General features: G+C 29.2%; 1 protein-coding gene across 6 annotated transcripts in view; it reads right to left on the bottom strand.

Annotated features, from left to right (window-relative positions):
• Positions 1 to 19185, bottom strand: part of LOC117178749 (ankyrin-3-like) — a 108706-nt gene that overhangs the window by 16294 nt on the left and 73227 nt on the right. For 4 of the 6 annotated variants that reach the window (XM_033370187.1, XM_033370188.1, XM_033370190.1 and 1 more), the window contains exons 16-26: positions 18273 to 18392; positions 18112 to 18199; positions 18016 to 18033; positions 17681 to 17905; positions 14836 to 14981; positions 14541 to 14749; positions 11047 to 11251; positions 10719 to 10908; positions 6548 to 6686; positions 6196 to 6475; positions 147 to 296 (exon numbers count right to left, since the gene is read on the bottom strand). In XM_033370187.1, the coding sequence (XP_033226078.1) occupies positions 147 to 296; positions 6196 to 6475; positions 6548 to 6686; positions 10719 to 10908; positions 11047 to 11251; positions 14541 to 14749; positions 14836 to 14981; positions 17681 to 17905; positions 18016 to 18033; positions 18112 to 18199; positions 18273 to 18392 (1770 nt within the window). The remainder of the gene's footprint in view (positions 1 to 146; positions 297 to 6195; positions 6476 to 6547; positions 6687 to 10718; positions 10909 to 11046; positions 11252 to 14540; positions 14750 to 14835; positions 14982 to 17680; positions 17906 to 18015; positions 18034 to 18111; positions 18200 to 18272; positions 18393 to 19185) is intronic. The other 2 variants (XM_033370185.1, XM_033370186.1) reach the window with 2 other exon arrangements.

Genomic DNA, 19185 nt, shown 5'->3' with positions numbered 1-19185 from the left:
TGAGCAACCTTCGGCGTCTCTGAGACTTATCTTGTTATGTTTTATCATCGATGAAATGAAGGTTGCTATTCTCATTTTCAGTTTCGTTTTGCACCTTACGTTACGGAAAAAACTACGCACTGAAGGGAAAAAGACAAATTCTCTACCTGTTTGTTCTTTTTGCAGAGTATCGGTTATAAACTTTTTCTCCGATGGAGAAGTTGACTTTGGCAAGTCGCACTTCTCATTGTGATCCGGTATGTATTTCGATTTTAGGAAATCCATACTGTGGCTGATCTTGTTTGAATCCTCGAAATCTGTAACATGATTTTTCCAGTCTCGATTGGACTCTTTTCAGTATTCTTTATTTCGACAGAGCCTTATATGTTTCAAATTTCGGACCTAGGAACTTTTCTAGGTTAAAGCGCTTCAAACGACTGGGTTTCGCTTAACCACCCAGCAGGCCCAAAATTTGGCGACATCGTTACGACATATTCAGACATCTTTACGACATCTTTAAAACATCCTATATCCATGTCGTTTCAGTGTCTTTGCGATATCGTAAAGACATCGTCGGATTTTACGACTTATTTACGTAAAGACACCTTAACGACATGGGCATAGGATTTCGTAAAGTTGTCGTCAAGTTGTCGTAAAGATGTCGTAAAGATGTCGCAACGATGACGTAAAGGCGTCGCCAAACTTTGTGCCCACTGGGCAACTAATACGTCTAAAAGGATGAATTGTTGAACTTGATATTTTAACCACATAATGTGAAGGCAATTATACTTTTGTGGACAAAAACGGCAGCCCAACGTACATAATAGTCAGAGTTGCCGGTTTCGTACGCAAAAAATTGCAATCACAAAAAAAAACTTTTTCCGGAAAAAGCGACGAGTCCAAAACACTATAATTGCCTTCAGATTATGTGTTAAAAATATTAATTGCTCATTGGGCACAGCATTTTGCGGCGTCTTTACGACATCGTTACGACATATTTACGACATACTATGTCCATGTCGTTACCCATTAGGCACAAAATTTTGCAACGTCTTTACGACAACTTTACGATATACTATGTCCATGTCGTTAAGGTGTCTTTACGATATCATAAATGAGTCGTATGATCTGACGATGTCTTTAAGATATCGCAAAGACACCGAAACCTCCTATGTCCATGTGACACAGGAGGTCGTAAAGTTGTCGTAAAGATGTCATAACGATGTCGTAAAGACGTCACCAAATTTTATGCCCACTGGTTGTTCGACAATTCCTACTTTTAGACTATAGTCTATCAAGCGAAACCGACTAGTTTGAAGCGCCTTAAGGCGCTTCCTAGGGCTTGATTTTTAGCCCATGTATTGCAAATAACAACTTTTCTCCTACAATCATGAATTGTTTGACGTCACATTTTAACCACATAATCTGAAGTATTCAGTAGAATTCCTTACACAGGGATTTTTCGTTAAAGAGGTCTTGTTTTTTTTATTGATTGAAAATATGATGCATTTTATGCGCCTGGGAAGGAGCAAACCGCCATCCTGAATGTATACATGGTGAACCAAATATCGGCTCCATCGGTTCACCATGAGTACCCAGTGAGTACACAATTTGGCGACGTCTGTACGACATCGTTACGATATATTCACGACAACTTTACGACATCCTATATCCATGTCGTTAAGGTATCCTTACGATATCGTAAATAAGTAGTATGATCTGACGATGTCTTTACGATACCGCAAAGACACCGAAACGACATGGACATAGGGTCTCGTAAAGTTGTCGTGAAGGTGTCGTAACGATGTCGTAACGATGTCTTAAAGACGTCGCCAAATTTTGTGCCCACCTGGTAGACTCACGGTGACGGTTTGCTCCTTCCCAGGCGCATAAAATGTATCATATTCTCAATTAATAAAAAAAAACGAGGACCATGTTTCGAAAAACCCCTCTGTATGGGAATTCTCTTAGCCCTTTAGATTATGTGGTTAAAATGTGATATAAAAAATTCTCATTTGTTGGAGAAAATTTGTCATTTGTAATACATGGACTAAAAGTCAAACCCCACCCACTTAAAATAAGGAGTCGACAAAATATTGAATTTGATACAAAATGATCAACTTTTAAACCAAATAGTTGAATTTTTAACTGAATGAGATCAAGCAATAATGAAATATTTAAACCTTTAATTTGAAAAAAAATTACTTTTACACTTGTGCACAGATTTTTTAACTAAAGGTCAAAGCGTCGACAACAGTAATTTAATTATAGTTAATTCTCTTTCGTCAAAGCTCCTTCGGCTATAACGAACACATTCTCATCACGTATCTCGTGCTTCACACTCGATATTGTCCTCGAATTGTATATCATTTCCATGAATGTATATGATTACAATTTACAACATGCATTGATATTAAAACAGACGAAGTTTCATTGTCCCGTTTAAATCAGAAAAGTTACATTTTCTAACAAAATAGTACAATTTTAAAGTCGAAAAACCGAATATTTAATAAAAAATGGAAATTTCCAACCAAGAGAATTAATTTTGAAGATTTTTAGAATAAATGAATTTTGAAATATGTTAATTTCAAAATTTATTTTTCAAAAATGAATTATCATGAACAGAAAATACGAACTAAAATAGACGATTTTTCAAACCAAAAATTCTCATTTTTAACCAAATTACTCAATTTTATAAAGAATTTTCCATAAAATAGTTAAAACGTCTACTCTAAATCTTGAAACAAGATGAATATTTTTCAAAACTATTGAATTTTCAACCAGAAAAAATCAAATTTTTAACCAAATAGTTGACTTTGTAACTACACAAGACCATTTTTCTACCAAAAATGGAAGAATTCAATTTTCAATATAAAAATAAATTTTTAACAAAAAACATTAATTTTGAACTACAAAGTTGAATTTTTAACAAAAAAAAATGAATTTTTAATCAAGTAATTGAATTTTTAAAAATGACTCTCAAAGCAAAAAGTCGGATTTTTAAACAAAAAATATCATATTACTACTAAAAGATATAAATTTTTAAACCGAAAATACTAATTTTGTACGAACTGATTTAATTCTTAATCAAGGTAATCGAATTCGTAACCAAATTGTTAAATTTTCTACAAGACAGGCGAATTTTCAACTCAAAATCTACCGAAAAAACGATTTTTTTTACAAAACCTTTTAATTTTTTAACCAGAAAAATAATTTTTTCCTACCTTATTGAATTTTCTAAAAACAGTTGAATTTGTAACCCAAAATCTACTTTTAACTAGATTTTAGGTTACAAAATAGCCCAATTTGTAACCACATAGTTGAATTTCTAACTAAAAAATATCAAATTTCAAACAAAAATGTAATAGTCAAATTTTCAATCATAATATGTACGTTTGACGAAAAAAAAAATAATTTTCAACAAACACTTTTTACTAAAAAAAGGTGATTTTTCAAACCAAAGAGGAAAATTTTCAACAAAACCATTGATTTTTCAAAAAGGAAAATCGAATTTGTAACCAAATTGTTCAATTTACTGCAAGACAGGCGAATTTTTAACTCGTAATCTACCGAAAAAAACGAATTTTTTAAAAAACCTTGTAATTTTTCGACCAAAGAAATCATTTTTTTCCAAATTATTAAACTTTCTAAAACCAATTCAATTTGTACCCCAAATCTACTTAAAAGCCAAATTTGTAACCATATAGTTGAATTTGTAACTAAAAAAGATCAAATTTTAAACAAAAATGTAATAGTCAAATTTTCACTTAAAATATGTACTTTTAACAACATCAAAATTAATTTTAAACCAAAAATGTTTGTACTAAAAATGTGATTTTTTAAAACAAAGAGACAAATTTTCAATAAACCATTGATTTCTCAACAAGGAAAATCGAATTTTCAACCAAATTGCTAAATTTTGTAAGGAATTTTCAACCCTTAATCTAGCCAAAAGACAATTTTTCTACAAAACCGTGAAATTTTCAGCTACAAAAATCAAATCATTGAATTTGTAACTGAACAAGATAATTTTGCATCCAAATAGCTTACTTTTTAATTTCAAAAGTGAATTTTTAACAAAAAACCTAAATTTCCAAGTAAATAGTTAAATTTCAACCAAAAAATAAATTTTCAACAACGTAGTTCAAACAAGTAACTGAATTAACAAAAAAGAATTTGAAAGCAAAAAGTTGGATCATTAAACAAAATCTTTAAACAAAAGAATTCATTTTCAATCAAAATAATGAAATTTTGAACTCAATTTTTAAATTTTCTACCCAACCGTTGAATTTCTAACCCAAAATCAACTAAAAAGATGAATTTACAACCAAATAGTTAAATTTTTAACTAAAAGCGATCAGACTTTAACCAAAACTAAAATAATTTAATTTTCAACACAATAATTTATTTTTAAAAAAATTAATTTTTAACAAGAATAAGTTCTACTAAAGTAGATGATTTTTCAAATATAGGAAACCAATTTGCCACAAAATCCTTGAATTTTTAACTAAATTGTAGATTTTTTTAAGTAATTTTTTACAAAACAGTTGAACTTTCGACCCTGAACATAGCAAAAAGATCAATTTGTTACAAAACTATTAAATTTTCAACTATAAAAATCAAATTTTTAACCAAGCAAGATAATTTGTCAACCTAATATTGAAATAGATTACTTTTCAATTTAGAAAAATTAATTTTCAAGAAAGTAGTACAATCAAGTAATTTAATTTAAAAAAATTAATTTGCTAGTGAAAAATTGGATTTTTAAACCAAAAAAAGTCGAATTTCTACTAAAAGATATAAATTTTTAAACAAAAAGACGAATGTTCTACAAAACAGTTGAATTTTCAACACAAAATCTACGGAAAAGACGAATTTTCTACAAAACCATTTAATTTTTTTTACCTGAAAAGTCATATTTTGAGAAAATTATTGAATTTTCTATAAATAGTGGAATTTTTAACACTAAATCTATCAATAAGACGAATTTCCAAACATATAATTGATTTTGTAACTGAAAAAAAAATCAGATTTCAACCAAAAAATAGAATATTTAAATTTTCAATTTAAAAAATTAGGTTTCGATAATAAAAAAAAGAAGTTTTAGCAAATAAATTAATTCTATATCGAAAACAGTTCATTACAACGAAAAAAGAACAATTTTTAAACCAAAAAATCGAATTTTCAACAAGAAAGAGAAATTTGCAACAAAAAAGATCAATTTTCAACGAAAAATAATAATTTTCTACAAAAACGAAAAATTTTCCACAGAATAGATGAATATTCAATTAAACAGTTTTTTTAATTAAAAAAATAAATCTTTAAAGATAAATGGAATAGTGGAATTTTTTTAAAATTCATGTTTTAACAACAGATAGTTAAATTTTTAACCAAAATTTGTAATTTCCATTTTAAAAAAATGTATTTTTAAAAATACAGTTCAACTTTCAAACCAAGAAGTTGGATTTTCAGCAAAAAAAAAACATAAATTTACAACGAAACATTTGAATTTTTCAACAAAAAAGAATAAATTTCTGCTAAAAGCGATGAAATCACCAACCAAAAAGATAAATTTTTTACGAAACCATTAAATTCTTAACCAAAAGAATCGAATTTTCAACTGAATTATTGGATTTTCTAAAAAAAAAATTCTGAAGACCAGTTGCTTTTTCAACCCACAATATATACTGAAGAAACGAATTTTAAAAAAACATGAATTTTAATTAAATAGTTAAATATATAACTGAAAGAGATTAATTTTTATATTAAAAAATTTATTTTTAACATAAAAGTTGAATCCTCATCCTAAATTGAATAATTTTCGACCAAACCGTTACATTGTTCACTGCAAAAGATTAAATTTCTGCCAAAGAGATGAATTTGCAAACCTGAAAGTCGAATTTTGATTCAAAGCTGATAAAATGCTTGAGAGTTGACAGAATAATAGGAACAGACATAATGCTCGAATGATAAGAACTGATGACAATTAATCGTATGATAAGAGTTGATCGAATTATAAGAGATTTTCAAGTGATGAGAGCTAATCGAATTATTAGAAATGATGAGAACTGCTGGAATGATGGCAGATGTTGCGAGATGATATATTATTCTACTGTCTCCTCTCAGAGAATAAAATTGCAATTATTACAATTACCAATATCTTCTATCTGAGCAAATTTTGGTGAGAATAATTTCCAAAAATTAAATGGTACCAACCTGGAGATTTCTTCTTTATCACTGCATTGCTTATAGTTTCTGGTAGAACAATATTTAACACACAAACTGGTTGTTGAGGAGCTTCTCCTTTCGCAACTTTGGGTTCTCTCATAAAAAGCATTCTGGCTACAGGATCCAAAGTTGGATCTTTGACTTTGACATGAAATGATATCCTGTTCTGTCGGAAGGATTTAAAGGTAAACTTCAACTGAACCCCAGATTTTGTGACTGGGACAAGATTCCCACTAAATTCTATATACAAGTCCTTACTGTCGAGTGCCTAAAAAGAATACATTTTTAATAATAAATAAGGGACAGGTTTGTTATAAATTGTAACTCTTAAAAAACAGACCTCGACATCACGACTTTTCACGAGTTCCAAAAACTCTTCCTGCTTTTCTAGAGTGTGCAAGCCATCTTTTCCATCTGTCATGCACAAAATTCTTAAAGTTGCTTCTATTAAATCGAACCTCTTCGAATATATCACAAAGCTGAAATGAATCATTTAATTGTTTCAGATGCCGGTTTATTTCTGTTAGACGTAAACATAGTTTCATCAAACACAATCTTTCATTAAAGAAAATATTTCATCAAACATGATAGTTCGTAAAACATGACGTTTCATCAAGCATTATCTTTCATCAAACATAATCTTTCATCAAACATGATCTTTTATCAAATAAGATGTTTCATCAAATATTCTCTTTCATCACACACGATGTTTCACGAAACATAATCTTCCAACAAAGACAGTGTTTTATCAAAGAGGACGTTTCATCAAACATGATCTGTTATCAAACAAGATGTTTCACCAAACATAATCTTTCATCAAACAGGAATTTTCGTCAAACACGAATTGTCTTGAAACATAATCTTTCAACGAAGACGATGTTTTATCAAAGACGATGCTTCATGAATAACGATATTTCATGAAACAAGATCTTTTATTAAACACAATGTTTCATCAAACATAATCTGGTATCAAACATTATCTTTTATCAAATATGTACAGTCTTTCATCGAACAATATGTTTCATGAAACATAATGTTTCCACAAAAGCAGTTTTTCATCAAGGACGCTGTATCATTAAACATAATCTTCCATTAGACGCGATCTTTCACGATATTTTGCCAACCAATATGGTTCTAAAACATAATCTTTTATCAAACCTAATCTTTCACCAAACACGGTCTTTCATGAAACATAATCTTTCAGCAAAGACAGTGTTTTATCAAACATGATGTTTTACCAAATACGATGTTTCATGAAACATGATCTTGCAATAAACACAATCGCTCATTAAACACGATGTTTCATGAAACATAATCTTTCAGCAAAGGCAGTGTTTTATCAAGGATGCTGTTTCATGAAACATGATTTTGCATTAAACACACTCGTTAATTAAACACGATGTTTCATCAAACATAATATTTTATCAAACATTATCTTTAATCAAGCATGGTCATTCATCAAACAAGATGTTTCATGAAACATAATCTTTCAGCAAAGGCAGTATTTTAACAAGGGCGATGTTTTATTGAACAGGATCTTTCATCAAACACGATCTTTCATCAAACACGATATTGCATCAAACAAGATTTTTCTAAAACATAATATTTTATGAAACATAATCTTTCACCAAACATTATATTTTATCAAACAAGACCTTTCAATAAACAAAATCTGTCATCAAACACGATTATTCTCAAACTTAATATTTTTTCAAGCATACGTTCAGATAAATATTGTCTTGTGACAAAGGATCTTTCTTGACGTAAATGGAATTTACTTTTAAATTTAAGGTTGAGAGGACTCTCTTTTGTCTCAGTGGGAATCGTTTTGCAGCAAAAATGTTCCGCATTTGACTAACACGATCTTCCACGAAACAAACATAATATTTTTTCGACCAAACATGATATTTCATCAAACATAATCTTTCGAAAATGACATGTTTTCACCAAAAATGATGTTTCATCAAACATCATGTTTCATCAAATCTTATGTTTCATGGAACATGATGTTTCATCAAATATCATCTTTCATTAAACATTATATTTCATCAAACATGATCTTTCATCAACCATGATGTTTCATGAAAGATAATTTTTCAATAAAGACAGTGGTTTATTAAGGAAGATGTTTCATGAAACACAATATTTCACCAAACATGATATTTTATGAAACATGATGATCTTTCAACAAACACGGTGTTTTATCAAAGACGGTGTTTCATCAAACATGATATTTCAATATACACGATCATTCATTAAACATTACCTTTCAAGAACCACGATATTTTGTAAAACATAATAATCTTAAAAAAAAAATGCCATGTTTTATCATAGACGATGTTTCTTTAAACACGGTCTTTTATTAAACTCGGTCTTTCATTAGACACGATGTTTTTTAAAAATAATCTTTTTTGAAACATAATCTTTCATCAAAAGTGATATTTCATTAAACAAGATTTTTCATCAAAAATGCTTTTCCAAGAAACAACATCTTGCATTTAAGACGATCATTCATGTGACATACTCTTTCAACAAAGAAGGTATTTCAGAAAACGTGATGTTTCGTCGAACATGACCTTTCAGAAAACATGATATTTCATCAAACATAATCTTACGAAGATAATATGTTTTAGCCAAAAATGATATTTCATTAACCACGATGTTTCATAAATGATAATCTTTCAACAAAGGCAAATGTTTTATTAAAGACGATATTACATTAAACATGGTCTTTTATTATACTCGGTCTTTCATCAAAGACAATGTTCCATCAAACATGATCTTTAACCAAACATGATGTTTAATGAAACATAAATTTTCGTAAAAGCCATGTTTTCACCAAACATGATATTTTATTAAACACGATCTTTCATCAAACATGTTATTTCATCAAACACGATTTTTCATTAAACATCATCTTTCATCAAACATTATATTTTGTCAAACATAATCTTTCACCAACCGCGATGTTTCATAAAACATAATCCTTTAACAAAAACAGTACTTTAATAAACATCATGTTTCATCAAACACTATGTTTCGTCAAACAAGATTTTTTGAAAAGCACGATTTTCTCTCGAATACGAAATTTCACGAAACACATCCTTTCACCAAACATGATATTTTATGAAACCTAATAATCATTCAACAAACATCATATTTTATCATAGACAATGTTTAATTGAACACGGTCGTTTATTAAACTCGGTCTTTCATCAAAGACAATAATCTATCAAGCACGATATTTTTTTAAAATCTTTTATCAAACATAATCTTTGCCCAAAAATAATGTTTCAAACATGCTGTTCCACGAAACAAGATCTTTCATTATATACGATCGTTCATGAAACATAATCATTCACCAAAGACGGTATTTCATCAAACGCGAAATTTCATCGAACATGACCTTTCACCAAGCATGATATTTCATTAAACATAATCTTTCGAAAATGACATGTTTTCGCCAAAAATGATATTTCATTAACCACTATGTTTCATGAAAGATAATTTTTCAATAAAGACAGTGATTTATTAAAGAAGATGTTTCATTAAACACGATTTTTTATCAAGCACTTTTTTTGTCGAACACAATGTTTCATGAAACACAATCTTTCATCAAACACGATTTTTCAATATACACGATCATTCATTAAACATAATCATTTAACGAAGACAGTGTTTTATTAAAGACGATGTTTCATCAAACATAATATATTCATCAACTACGATGTTTCGTGAAACATAATAATCTTTTAACAAATACAATGTTTCATTAAAGACGATTATTCATGAAACATGATATATCATCAAACACGATGTTTCATCAAGCATCATCTTTCATCAAACATTATATTTGATCAAACATGATCTTTCATCTGCCACGATGTTTCATGAAACATAATCCTTCAACAAAGCCAGTATTTTATTAAAGACGATATTTCATCAAACACTATGTTTCAAGCACTTTTTTTTACCGAACACGATGTTTCACGAAACATAATCTTTCACCAAAGATAATTTTTCATGAAATATAATAATAACATAATCATTGACCAAACATGATCTTTCGGCAAACATGATATTTTATCAAACACGATCTTTCATCAAACACGAATTTTTATGAAACATAATCTTTCAACAAAGAAGGTGTTTCATGAAAGACGATGTTTCATCAAACAAGATCTTTCATCAAACACGATGTTTTTCAAACTTAATATTTTTTAAGCATAGATTCAGAGAAGTATTCTCTCGAGGCAAAAGCATCTTTCTTAAACGTAATATTTCATCAAACATAATTTTTCAATCAACATGAGATTTTATCAAACACGATGATTCGTCAAACATAATCTTTCAACACATATGATACTTCATCAAACGTGAGTTTTCATTAAATATTGTTATTTATCGAATACGGTGTTTCTTCAAATCTACTCCTTCATGAAACATTAACTTTAACCAAACATAATGTTTTATCAAAGCCTATCTTTTATCAAAATCGACAGTGTACTTACTTTGTTATAAATGGCACATATAATGATTCCTTGTAAAGTTCTGTAGCCATCCGAGGTACTTCGCAAACATTTCTGTAATCCATTAGCCAAAATCTGGCAGAAACAGTAGTTGTAAAGGAGACCCGATCATTCATGAATGTCAGTGGTGTTGACCCTGTGACATCTTCCCATTGAGCTTCACTAGTTCCTCCTACACAAAATTTAAAGCTTATTGTCAGAGTTTAGGGTTTAGTTACAAACAAGTTATCAGTAAGATTGGAAACTTCACACAAATACCTATTGTTTCAAGAAAACGAATCAAGATGCAACTCTTTGTTTTCAATTTTACCTGCAATGCTGCATAATAGACGCAATGAAGGAGTTTCGCCTCCGTATTGATTAATCATCCCTTTATTCGCAGCTTGAGGGACTGGAATTGTAAGAGTGATTGGCTTGTGAAATTTGCGTCTTCTGGGTTCAACTGTAACAACGGGAGAGACTGCAACGCTATTTCCGAGAAGTTTCGCTGTTAGTTCCGCTGGTATTACGTGTGCCTACAAAAACCCATTTTTTTCTTTTTATTTTTGCTCAATAGACACAGGAAGTTGAATTAATATGATGTTGAATTTTAGCATACAAAAGATTTAGTAGAAATCCAAACCTTATTGTTTTATATAAATTGGATAATTTAAAATTGTCAGTTTTATGTAAAAACAATTGAAATGTCTTCTTTGGCTCATTAAAATCTCATGACAGATATATGAGAGTTTGTTTTTACATCAAATATAAAAAATTCCACATGACTTTTTTTCCCTAATATTTGTTTTTTCTTATAAATTATAGGAAAACAATTATCAGAGTGGCCGTTTTGATCAAAGAAAAAACTTACCGATCATTTCCCGGTACGCAAACATTTTTCACTGTCAATGATATTTAAAAAATCGAACACTTAGTCTAACAATTGTTCCATTTCAAGTAATAAAAACTGAATTGCAAATAAAAGAAGTCAAGGTGAAACTGTTGAATTTTTAACGTTGAAAAAAGAAATTTGAAAGTTGATTCATTCAACAATTTTATATTTAAATGCTTAATAATTTACACGTATAAAATGGAAGCCACTAACTCTTTTCAACGGAACAGTTTTTAATTAAATACAGTTAAACCGCCGAAATAAAATTTTTAAACTTTTATCAATTGTAGAGTTCAAAGATTCAGATTCAGTTCCAAAAATATAAATCCAGGTTATCATTTTCAATGCTCTAAATTGAAGAATCAATCAATGAATTTAAAAATGTTCCAAATTGTATCATTTTAAAGAATTTTTCGATTCTATTTCCAGATCAGAATTGGTTAAAAATTGAAAATTCCCTGTTTAAATCCGAAACTTTACTTCTTTTCGAAAAATTCCGTGTTCAAATCCAGACTTTTAAGTCTTTTCGAAAATTCTTCATTTCAACTAACTGTAAGAATTAGAATTTTTTGTAAAATTCTCTGTTTCAATCAATAAAATTCATAAAAATTTAAAATTCCCTGTTTAAATCCGAAATTTTAATTCTTTCCAAAAAATTCGCTTTTCAATTCCAGAATTTTAATTCTTTTCGAAAATTCTCCATTTCACCCAATTCTAAGAATTATCATTTATTTTTCAATAAATTCAATTTTCCATTGAGAATTGTTATTCTCCTGGATAAATTCCAGCTCAGAATTGGTTAAAAATTGCAAATTCCCTGTTCAAATTTAGAATTTTAATCTTTTAAGAAAATTTTTTATTTCCACTTAGATATAAAATTCTTTTTAAAAAATCCCTGTTTAAATCAAGAATTTATTTTAATTCTTTTCAAAATTTCTCCATTTCGACTAAGAATTCGATTTTTTTGGTAAAATCCCCTAATATTACTCATAATTTAAATTTTGTTCGAAAATACCTTTTTTTCAACTAAGAATGATAATTTTGTCTAAAAAATTTTATTTTCGGTTCAAAATTGTTATTCTTCTGGATAAATTCTAGTTCGAACTTATTATGCATAATAATTGACAATTCCCTGTTTAAATCCGAAACTTTAATTCTTTTTGAAAACTTCTCTGTTTAAATCCAGAATGTTAAGTCTTTTCGATAATTCTTCATTTGAACTAACTGTAAGAATTCAAATTTTTTTGTAAAATTATTTGTTTCAATCCATAAAAATTTTTAATTCCACGTTTAAATCCCAAACTTTAATTCTTTTTGAACAATTTTCTGTTGAAATCGAGAATTTTAAGTCTTTTCGAAAAATTTTCATTTCAACTAACTGTAAGAATTATATTTATTTTGTAAAGTTCTCTATTTCAATTCATAACATTTATAAAAATTGAAAATTCCCTGTTTAAATCCGAAACTTTAATTCGATTCGAAAAAATTTTCTGTTCAAATACAGAATTTTAATTCATTTTGAAAATTCTACATTTTAGCCAATTGCAAGCAATTTTTTTTTGTAAAATTCCCTGTTTCAATTCTTATTTACATTTTTTTCGAAAATACCTCGTTTCAACGCAGAATTATAATTTTGTTTAAAAAATTTTATTTTCCATTTAGAATAGTTATTCTCCTGGATAAATTCCAGCTCAGACTTCGTTAAAAATTGAAAATTTATGGTTCAAATCGAGAATTAAATGTTTTAATTCTTTATTTCTACTTGGAAATAAAATTCGTTCAAAAAATCCCTGCTCAAATCAAGATTTTTTTTTCGAAAATTCCCTGTTTCAACTAAGAATTAGAATTTTTCTGTAAAATTTCCTGTTCCAATTTATAATTTTAATTTCTTTCGAAATAGCCCGTTTCAACTTAGACTTAAAATTCATCCTTTAAAAAAAATCCCTGTTTCAGTTCAGAATTCATTTAAATTTTAACATTCCCTGTACCAAGACAAATTATAATTCTTTTGGATAAACACCACTTTCAACTCCGAATTGGTTAAAATTTGAAAATTTCCTGCTTCAAATCAGAATTAGAATACGTTGAAAAAGTTTCCCGTTTCGATTCCGAATTTTGTTACGTTCCAAAATTTCCAGTACAGCTCGGAGTTTGTTAAAATTTTAAAATTCGCGGGTCCAAGTTAGAATTATTCTTATTCTGGGCAAATTCAAATTCCAACTATAAATTTGTAACAAACTGAGAGTTCCCTCTCCAATTTAAAAGTTAAATTATTTTAATTTTAAATAGTTTTAAAATCCTTGAAATGCTTTTAAATTTTATGTGAAAATGTTGGTATATCTACATGCTGTTTAGAATTTTTTCAAATTAATTTTTTTTTAATTCTGCCAAATTGAAGAAAATTTCTTAAAATCTTCCACATTCATTTTTAAAAATTTTATATATCGTTATAAATCTTTTAAGCATTATCTTAAAATTAGTTTATTAAAATAAAAAATCATTTTCAATTTTCCTAAGAAAGGTTTTCTGTTCTTCTGAAGCCTGTCAAATTTTTTCATAAGATTCTGAATTTTTTGTTCGGCGTAGACACGTCGTTCAAATTATTTGAAATCATGTCAAATTTTTAAGTAATTTTGAATGCTTTAAAATCTTCAAAATAACTCGTCAACCTACTCGAATTTTTTCTAAGAATAAAGGGTGTTGAATTATTATTTATACATCAATATTCAACAATTTGACTTACAAATTAAAATTGTGAAGTTCAAAATAAAAACTAATTATTTAAGAAACAGTTAAAATGAAAGTTGGAAGGGTTATTTTTCTACAAACTTGTAAAATTTCCCGGTCAAAAAATAAATTCATGATCGTTTCCCGGTCTTATAAAATTTGCGTTTATTTCCCGAGCCAGCGGTTATCCTGAACTATGTCAATACCTGTAATCCAACTATAATTTTCTTTGTGAGTGCCCCTGGGGGAAATACTGCTTGGACATGATTAGCGACGCTCGAAATCAGAATTCCACCTTCTGAACCAATAACATGAACTTCTTGTTTAATTCTCGTTACAATCGCAAAGTACTGAGGAAAATTGGTGGTTATTATGCGAGTTATCCTTCCAGAGTGTAAGGCACTCATTTGTGAATCTAAAAAGAAGAGATTATATTTCGAACTCACTTTAAAGTCAATTAAATATTTTAGAAATTAAATGTGCTCCATTGAAAATAATTACCGTAGGGAGTGTTTAATAAAGTATCATCATTATCAACAGAGTTTTCGTGCTCTTTCCAGTTTTCTCCATTTTCACTTCGCAATATTATAATCTCTCTATCTTTCCCACGGATAGCAGCAAAGTTTGGTATGTCAATTAGCACTGGTCTGTAAAATGAATTTTGAATTCAGTTCATGCAAAATTACACGGAAAGAATTTAGGTAAAACCGTCGCGCTAGTTGTGTGAGAGTTGCTACACTTCGATTTGGTGCGAATTCCGCTCCAGATTCGGGACACTCGTTACCCCGAACTTACGGAAGTCAATAGCCCCGAAATGTAGGTGCTATATTTTCCCAAGCTGCGCAAGCGCGGAACTGTATCGCAAGCGCCGCGTGCGCAGAACGGCTCGACTATACTCTTGATTAAACGGTTCAGCTTGGTCGGGGTAATGGTTCTCTCGAATCAGTGGAGCCGTTCTGTCAAACAAAAGTGGCGTTGTTCACTGTGTGTTTGGTGCGACAATTGCACGTATTAGGCGAGCGGCTTTACCAATCTGATCTCCGTGTAGTTAAGGGGCCGTACTGAAATTATGTAACGGATTCTAGGCCCTCTCTAAGATCCCTCCCCCCTCCTATAATCAAGAAGACAAATTTTTAGAAAAAATTTTTCATCCAAAATAGATTTCAGGTATTTTATCAGCAACAAAATATCAATTAAAAAAAAAAGGTTAATGCTCTACCAAAATAGTTAATTTGTTAACCCAAAAAGACAAATTTTTAGAAAACAGTTGAATTTGCAACCAGAAAGGATGTATATATAAGAAAATTGCTAAATTTTCAACCAAATAATAAAATTTATAACTAAAAAGTTTTTCACGCAAAAAAGAAATAAAAGTTTATCGAAATTGTTCAAACCAAAAAGATTTTTTTACTGTGAAAGGAGCATTTTCAAATAAAAAATATTATTCTTAAAAAATGAAAAAGTTACATTTTCATTTAAAAAATTAATTTTAAACAAAAATCTAAGGCTTTTCGACTGAACAGTTAAATTTTCAACCAAAGACATATCTTCAATCAAAAATTAAATTTTTAGCAATATAATTTAACTTTTACTTAAGTAGTTTAATTAACAAATAAAAGAGATTCATTTCCAAACAAAATAGTTAAACCTTCAACACCAAAATATTAAATTTAAACAAAAAAACCTCACTTTTTTAAACGAGTTAATTTAAATAAAAATTATTAATATTAATCAAATTGTTGTATTTCTACCAAATAGTTGCATTTTTAACCAAGAAAGACGTAATTTCTACTACAGCAGGTGAATCCTAAAATCAAAACGACAAACTGATCAGCAACAAAATACGAATTTGAAACAAAAGGTTAATGTACTACGAAAAGAGTTGAATTTTTAACCGAAAAAGATGAATTTTTAACAAAACAGTCGAATTTTCAACCAAGCAAGATATCTTTTTAACAAAATTGCTGCATTTTCTACAAAATAGTTGCATTTTAATCAAAAAGAATAAATTTCTCTGAAACGAGATAGATTTTTATTTTTAAAAATTTTTTAATAGTTAAATTTTCTGTTAAAAAAGACTTCAGTTGAATTTCTAAACATGAAATACATTTCTATGAAATATATTTAACAAAAAAAGATGACTCTTCAAAAAAATTGTTGAATTCTCTACCAAGTAGTTACATTTTAATTCAAAAGAGATGAACTTTCTCTTAAACGATATGAATTTTTATTAAAATTTTTTTTTTAAGTTGAATTTTAATTCAAAAAATATTCCACTTGTCTTTTGAAGATCAAAATACGAATTGTTTACCAAAAAATAAGTTTCTACGAAAAAATTTGAATTTTCAATCCGAAAAGACGAATTTTTTCAAACATGAAGAGTGAATTTTTAACAAAAGCAAGTAAATTCTCTACCAAAGAGTTGCAGTTTTATCCAAGAAAAATAACATTTTCACTAAAACAGGAAGTTTTGAAGAAGATTTTTAAAGAAAACTGTTGAATATTTAAACAAAGAATTGTATTTTTATCCAAGAAAGATGTAATTACTGCTAAAGCAGCTGAATGTGAAAATAAAAACAAAAACTTTACAAAAAGATTTGAATTTTCAATCGAACAGTTGCGTTTTTATTTAAAAAGGATGAAATTTTTTTAAATAGATTTTTAATAAGCCTTGAAAATATATTTAAATGTTCATTTAAAAAATCCCAGTTCACTTTCTAATACCAAAATAAGAATGGTAAACAATATGTTAATTTTCTGCTTAATAGTCGCATTTTCAATCTAAAAGTATGACTTTTTAACAATATTGTTAATTTTTCAACCAAAGCAGTTGCATTTTTGTTCAATAAAAATAAAATATTTCTACTAAAAAAGATGGAGTTTTACTTTTAAAATTTCAGAAAAAATAGTTTCCATCCAAAAAAGATTTGAGTTGACTTATCAGCAGCAAAATATAAATTTTAAACAAAATTTTAATGTTCTACGAAAAGATTTCAATTTTTTAGCCAAAAAGACGATTTTTTAAAAAAAAAAGTTAAATTTGCAACCAAAAAGGATGTATTTTTAAGAAAATTATTAAATTTTCACAAAAATAAAAAAATTAATAACTAAAAAGGATGTATTTGTAAGAAAATTACTAAATTTTCACAAAAATAAAAAAATTAATAACTAAAAAGATAATCTTCAGGACAAGGTTTTTGCGAATTTCCGAAAATTACGTACATGGGTGAAGGAACCCCTCCTCCCTTACGTTACATTTTCTAATAAATTGTCTAGACCTCCTCCCTGGGCTGTGACGTAATTTAAGTACGGTCCCTAATCGAATTTTGTGAAAAGAAAAACCCACCCCAAAAATGAAGCACCAACTGGACCCATTTCTACAATGCGGGCAGCCAAAGCTTCTCCCTCCATCAGAGGAGGTGGATTTACTACTTTATTTGGTTTTACCAATCTGCATGTCACACGAATTGGCATCGCAGCTCTGCGGGGTGGTACAATTATGCGAATACCGCTGTGTCTGCAACCCTTCATTGTTCCTCCTCTTGCATCAACCAAAAAACTCACCAAGAATCTAAATACAAAATTTTAATCATGAGCACTGAAGCTTTTAGGAATAATGAGAATTTAATTTTAAAAATTGATTTTAAACAATTGTATAAAATGTGGGTGAAAGTTACTTACGATCTGAAGTGAAGCCTTCTGGAAAATAATAATCAAATAAACAGTTGATAAAGATTTGATAAATAATTTAAAGACATTTTTAAAAATTAGACATACCCCAAGTTCATGTTGTCGTTACTGTCGAAATTTTCTGCCATGCAGTAATTGTTGCTTTGGACAAACTGCTGTTTTTCTTCTTTGGTAACTGGAAAGATGGTAGATTAAAAATGGAATAATTAATTGTAGAATTAAAAATTGTGGAAGGTCAAATAAATTACCTGGCCTGTGGACTGGATCATCTCTGGTGACGTCGATTGGAAGCGAATCATCTCGCAGACTCTTCATCAAATCTGCTGTTAAATATCGATAGGGCTGCTCACTTATTAGAGCATCTGAACCTGTAATTAAGTCGCAAAAAAAAGAAAATATCAACAGTTATTCAAATGAAAATTAGTCAAAGTAGGTGTATTGCGCCTTCAAAAACTGGTGTCGTAGCCTATTAAGACGTAAATAAGTCATTCGGACCTCCCACATTCACTGTCTCCCTTCCCTTCAGACCTAATTCCCCATTTTCCAATCATTTCCTTCACCGCCCTCATTTTACCTCAATTCCCTGATTTCCCTAAGTTCCCTGAGTATCCTGAGTTCTCTTCGTATTCTAAGTACTCTGAATTTTCTGAGTTCCCTGGGAGTCCTAAATTCTCTGTGTGTCCTGAGTTCCCTGAGTTATCTGAGTTGAATTCTGTGAGTTCTCTAAATTCAATTCTGTGAGTTCCCTGAGGATCCTGAGTTATCTATGCGTCCTGAGTTTTCTGAATTATTTGAGTTCCCTGGGTGTCCTGAGTTCTCTATATGTCCTGAGATACCTGAGTACTCTGAATTGAATTTTCTGATTTATTAAAGTTCCCTGAGTTCTCTTGGTTGAATTCTCTGAATTTTCTCAGTTAAATTCTCTAAGTTCCCTAAATTCTATGAATTCCTTAAATTATCTGAGGTCCCTCAGTTCTCTGGGTCCAATTCTCTGAGTTATCTTAGTTGCTTGAGTTCCCTAAATGTCCTGAGTTCCCTGAATGTCCTGGGTTCTCTGATACTCTTACAAGGAAACTATCCCAGGTGTCCCTCACCGATTTTGATGAAACTGCAATATGTTGTAGTACATCGAAAAATAAGAGACACGTATTTTTTTTTATC

This window comes from Belonocnema kinseyi, chromosome 8, assembly GCF_010883055.1.
Source record: "Belonocnema kinseyi isolate 2016_QV_RU_SX_M_011 chromosome 8, B_treatae_v1, whole genome shotgun sequence".
NCBI lineage: Eukaryota > Metazoa > Arthropoda > Insecta > Hymenoptera > Cynipidae > Belonocnema > Belonocnema kinseyi.
This window is presented reverse-complemented; position numbering and strand designations above follow the sequence as displayed.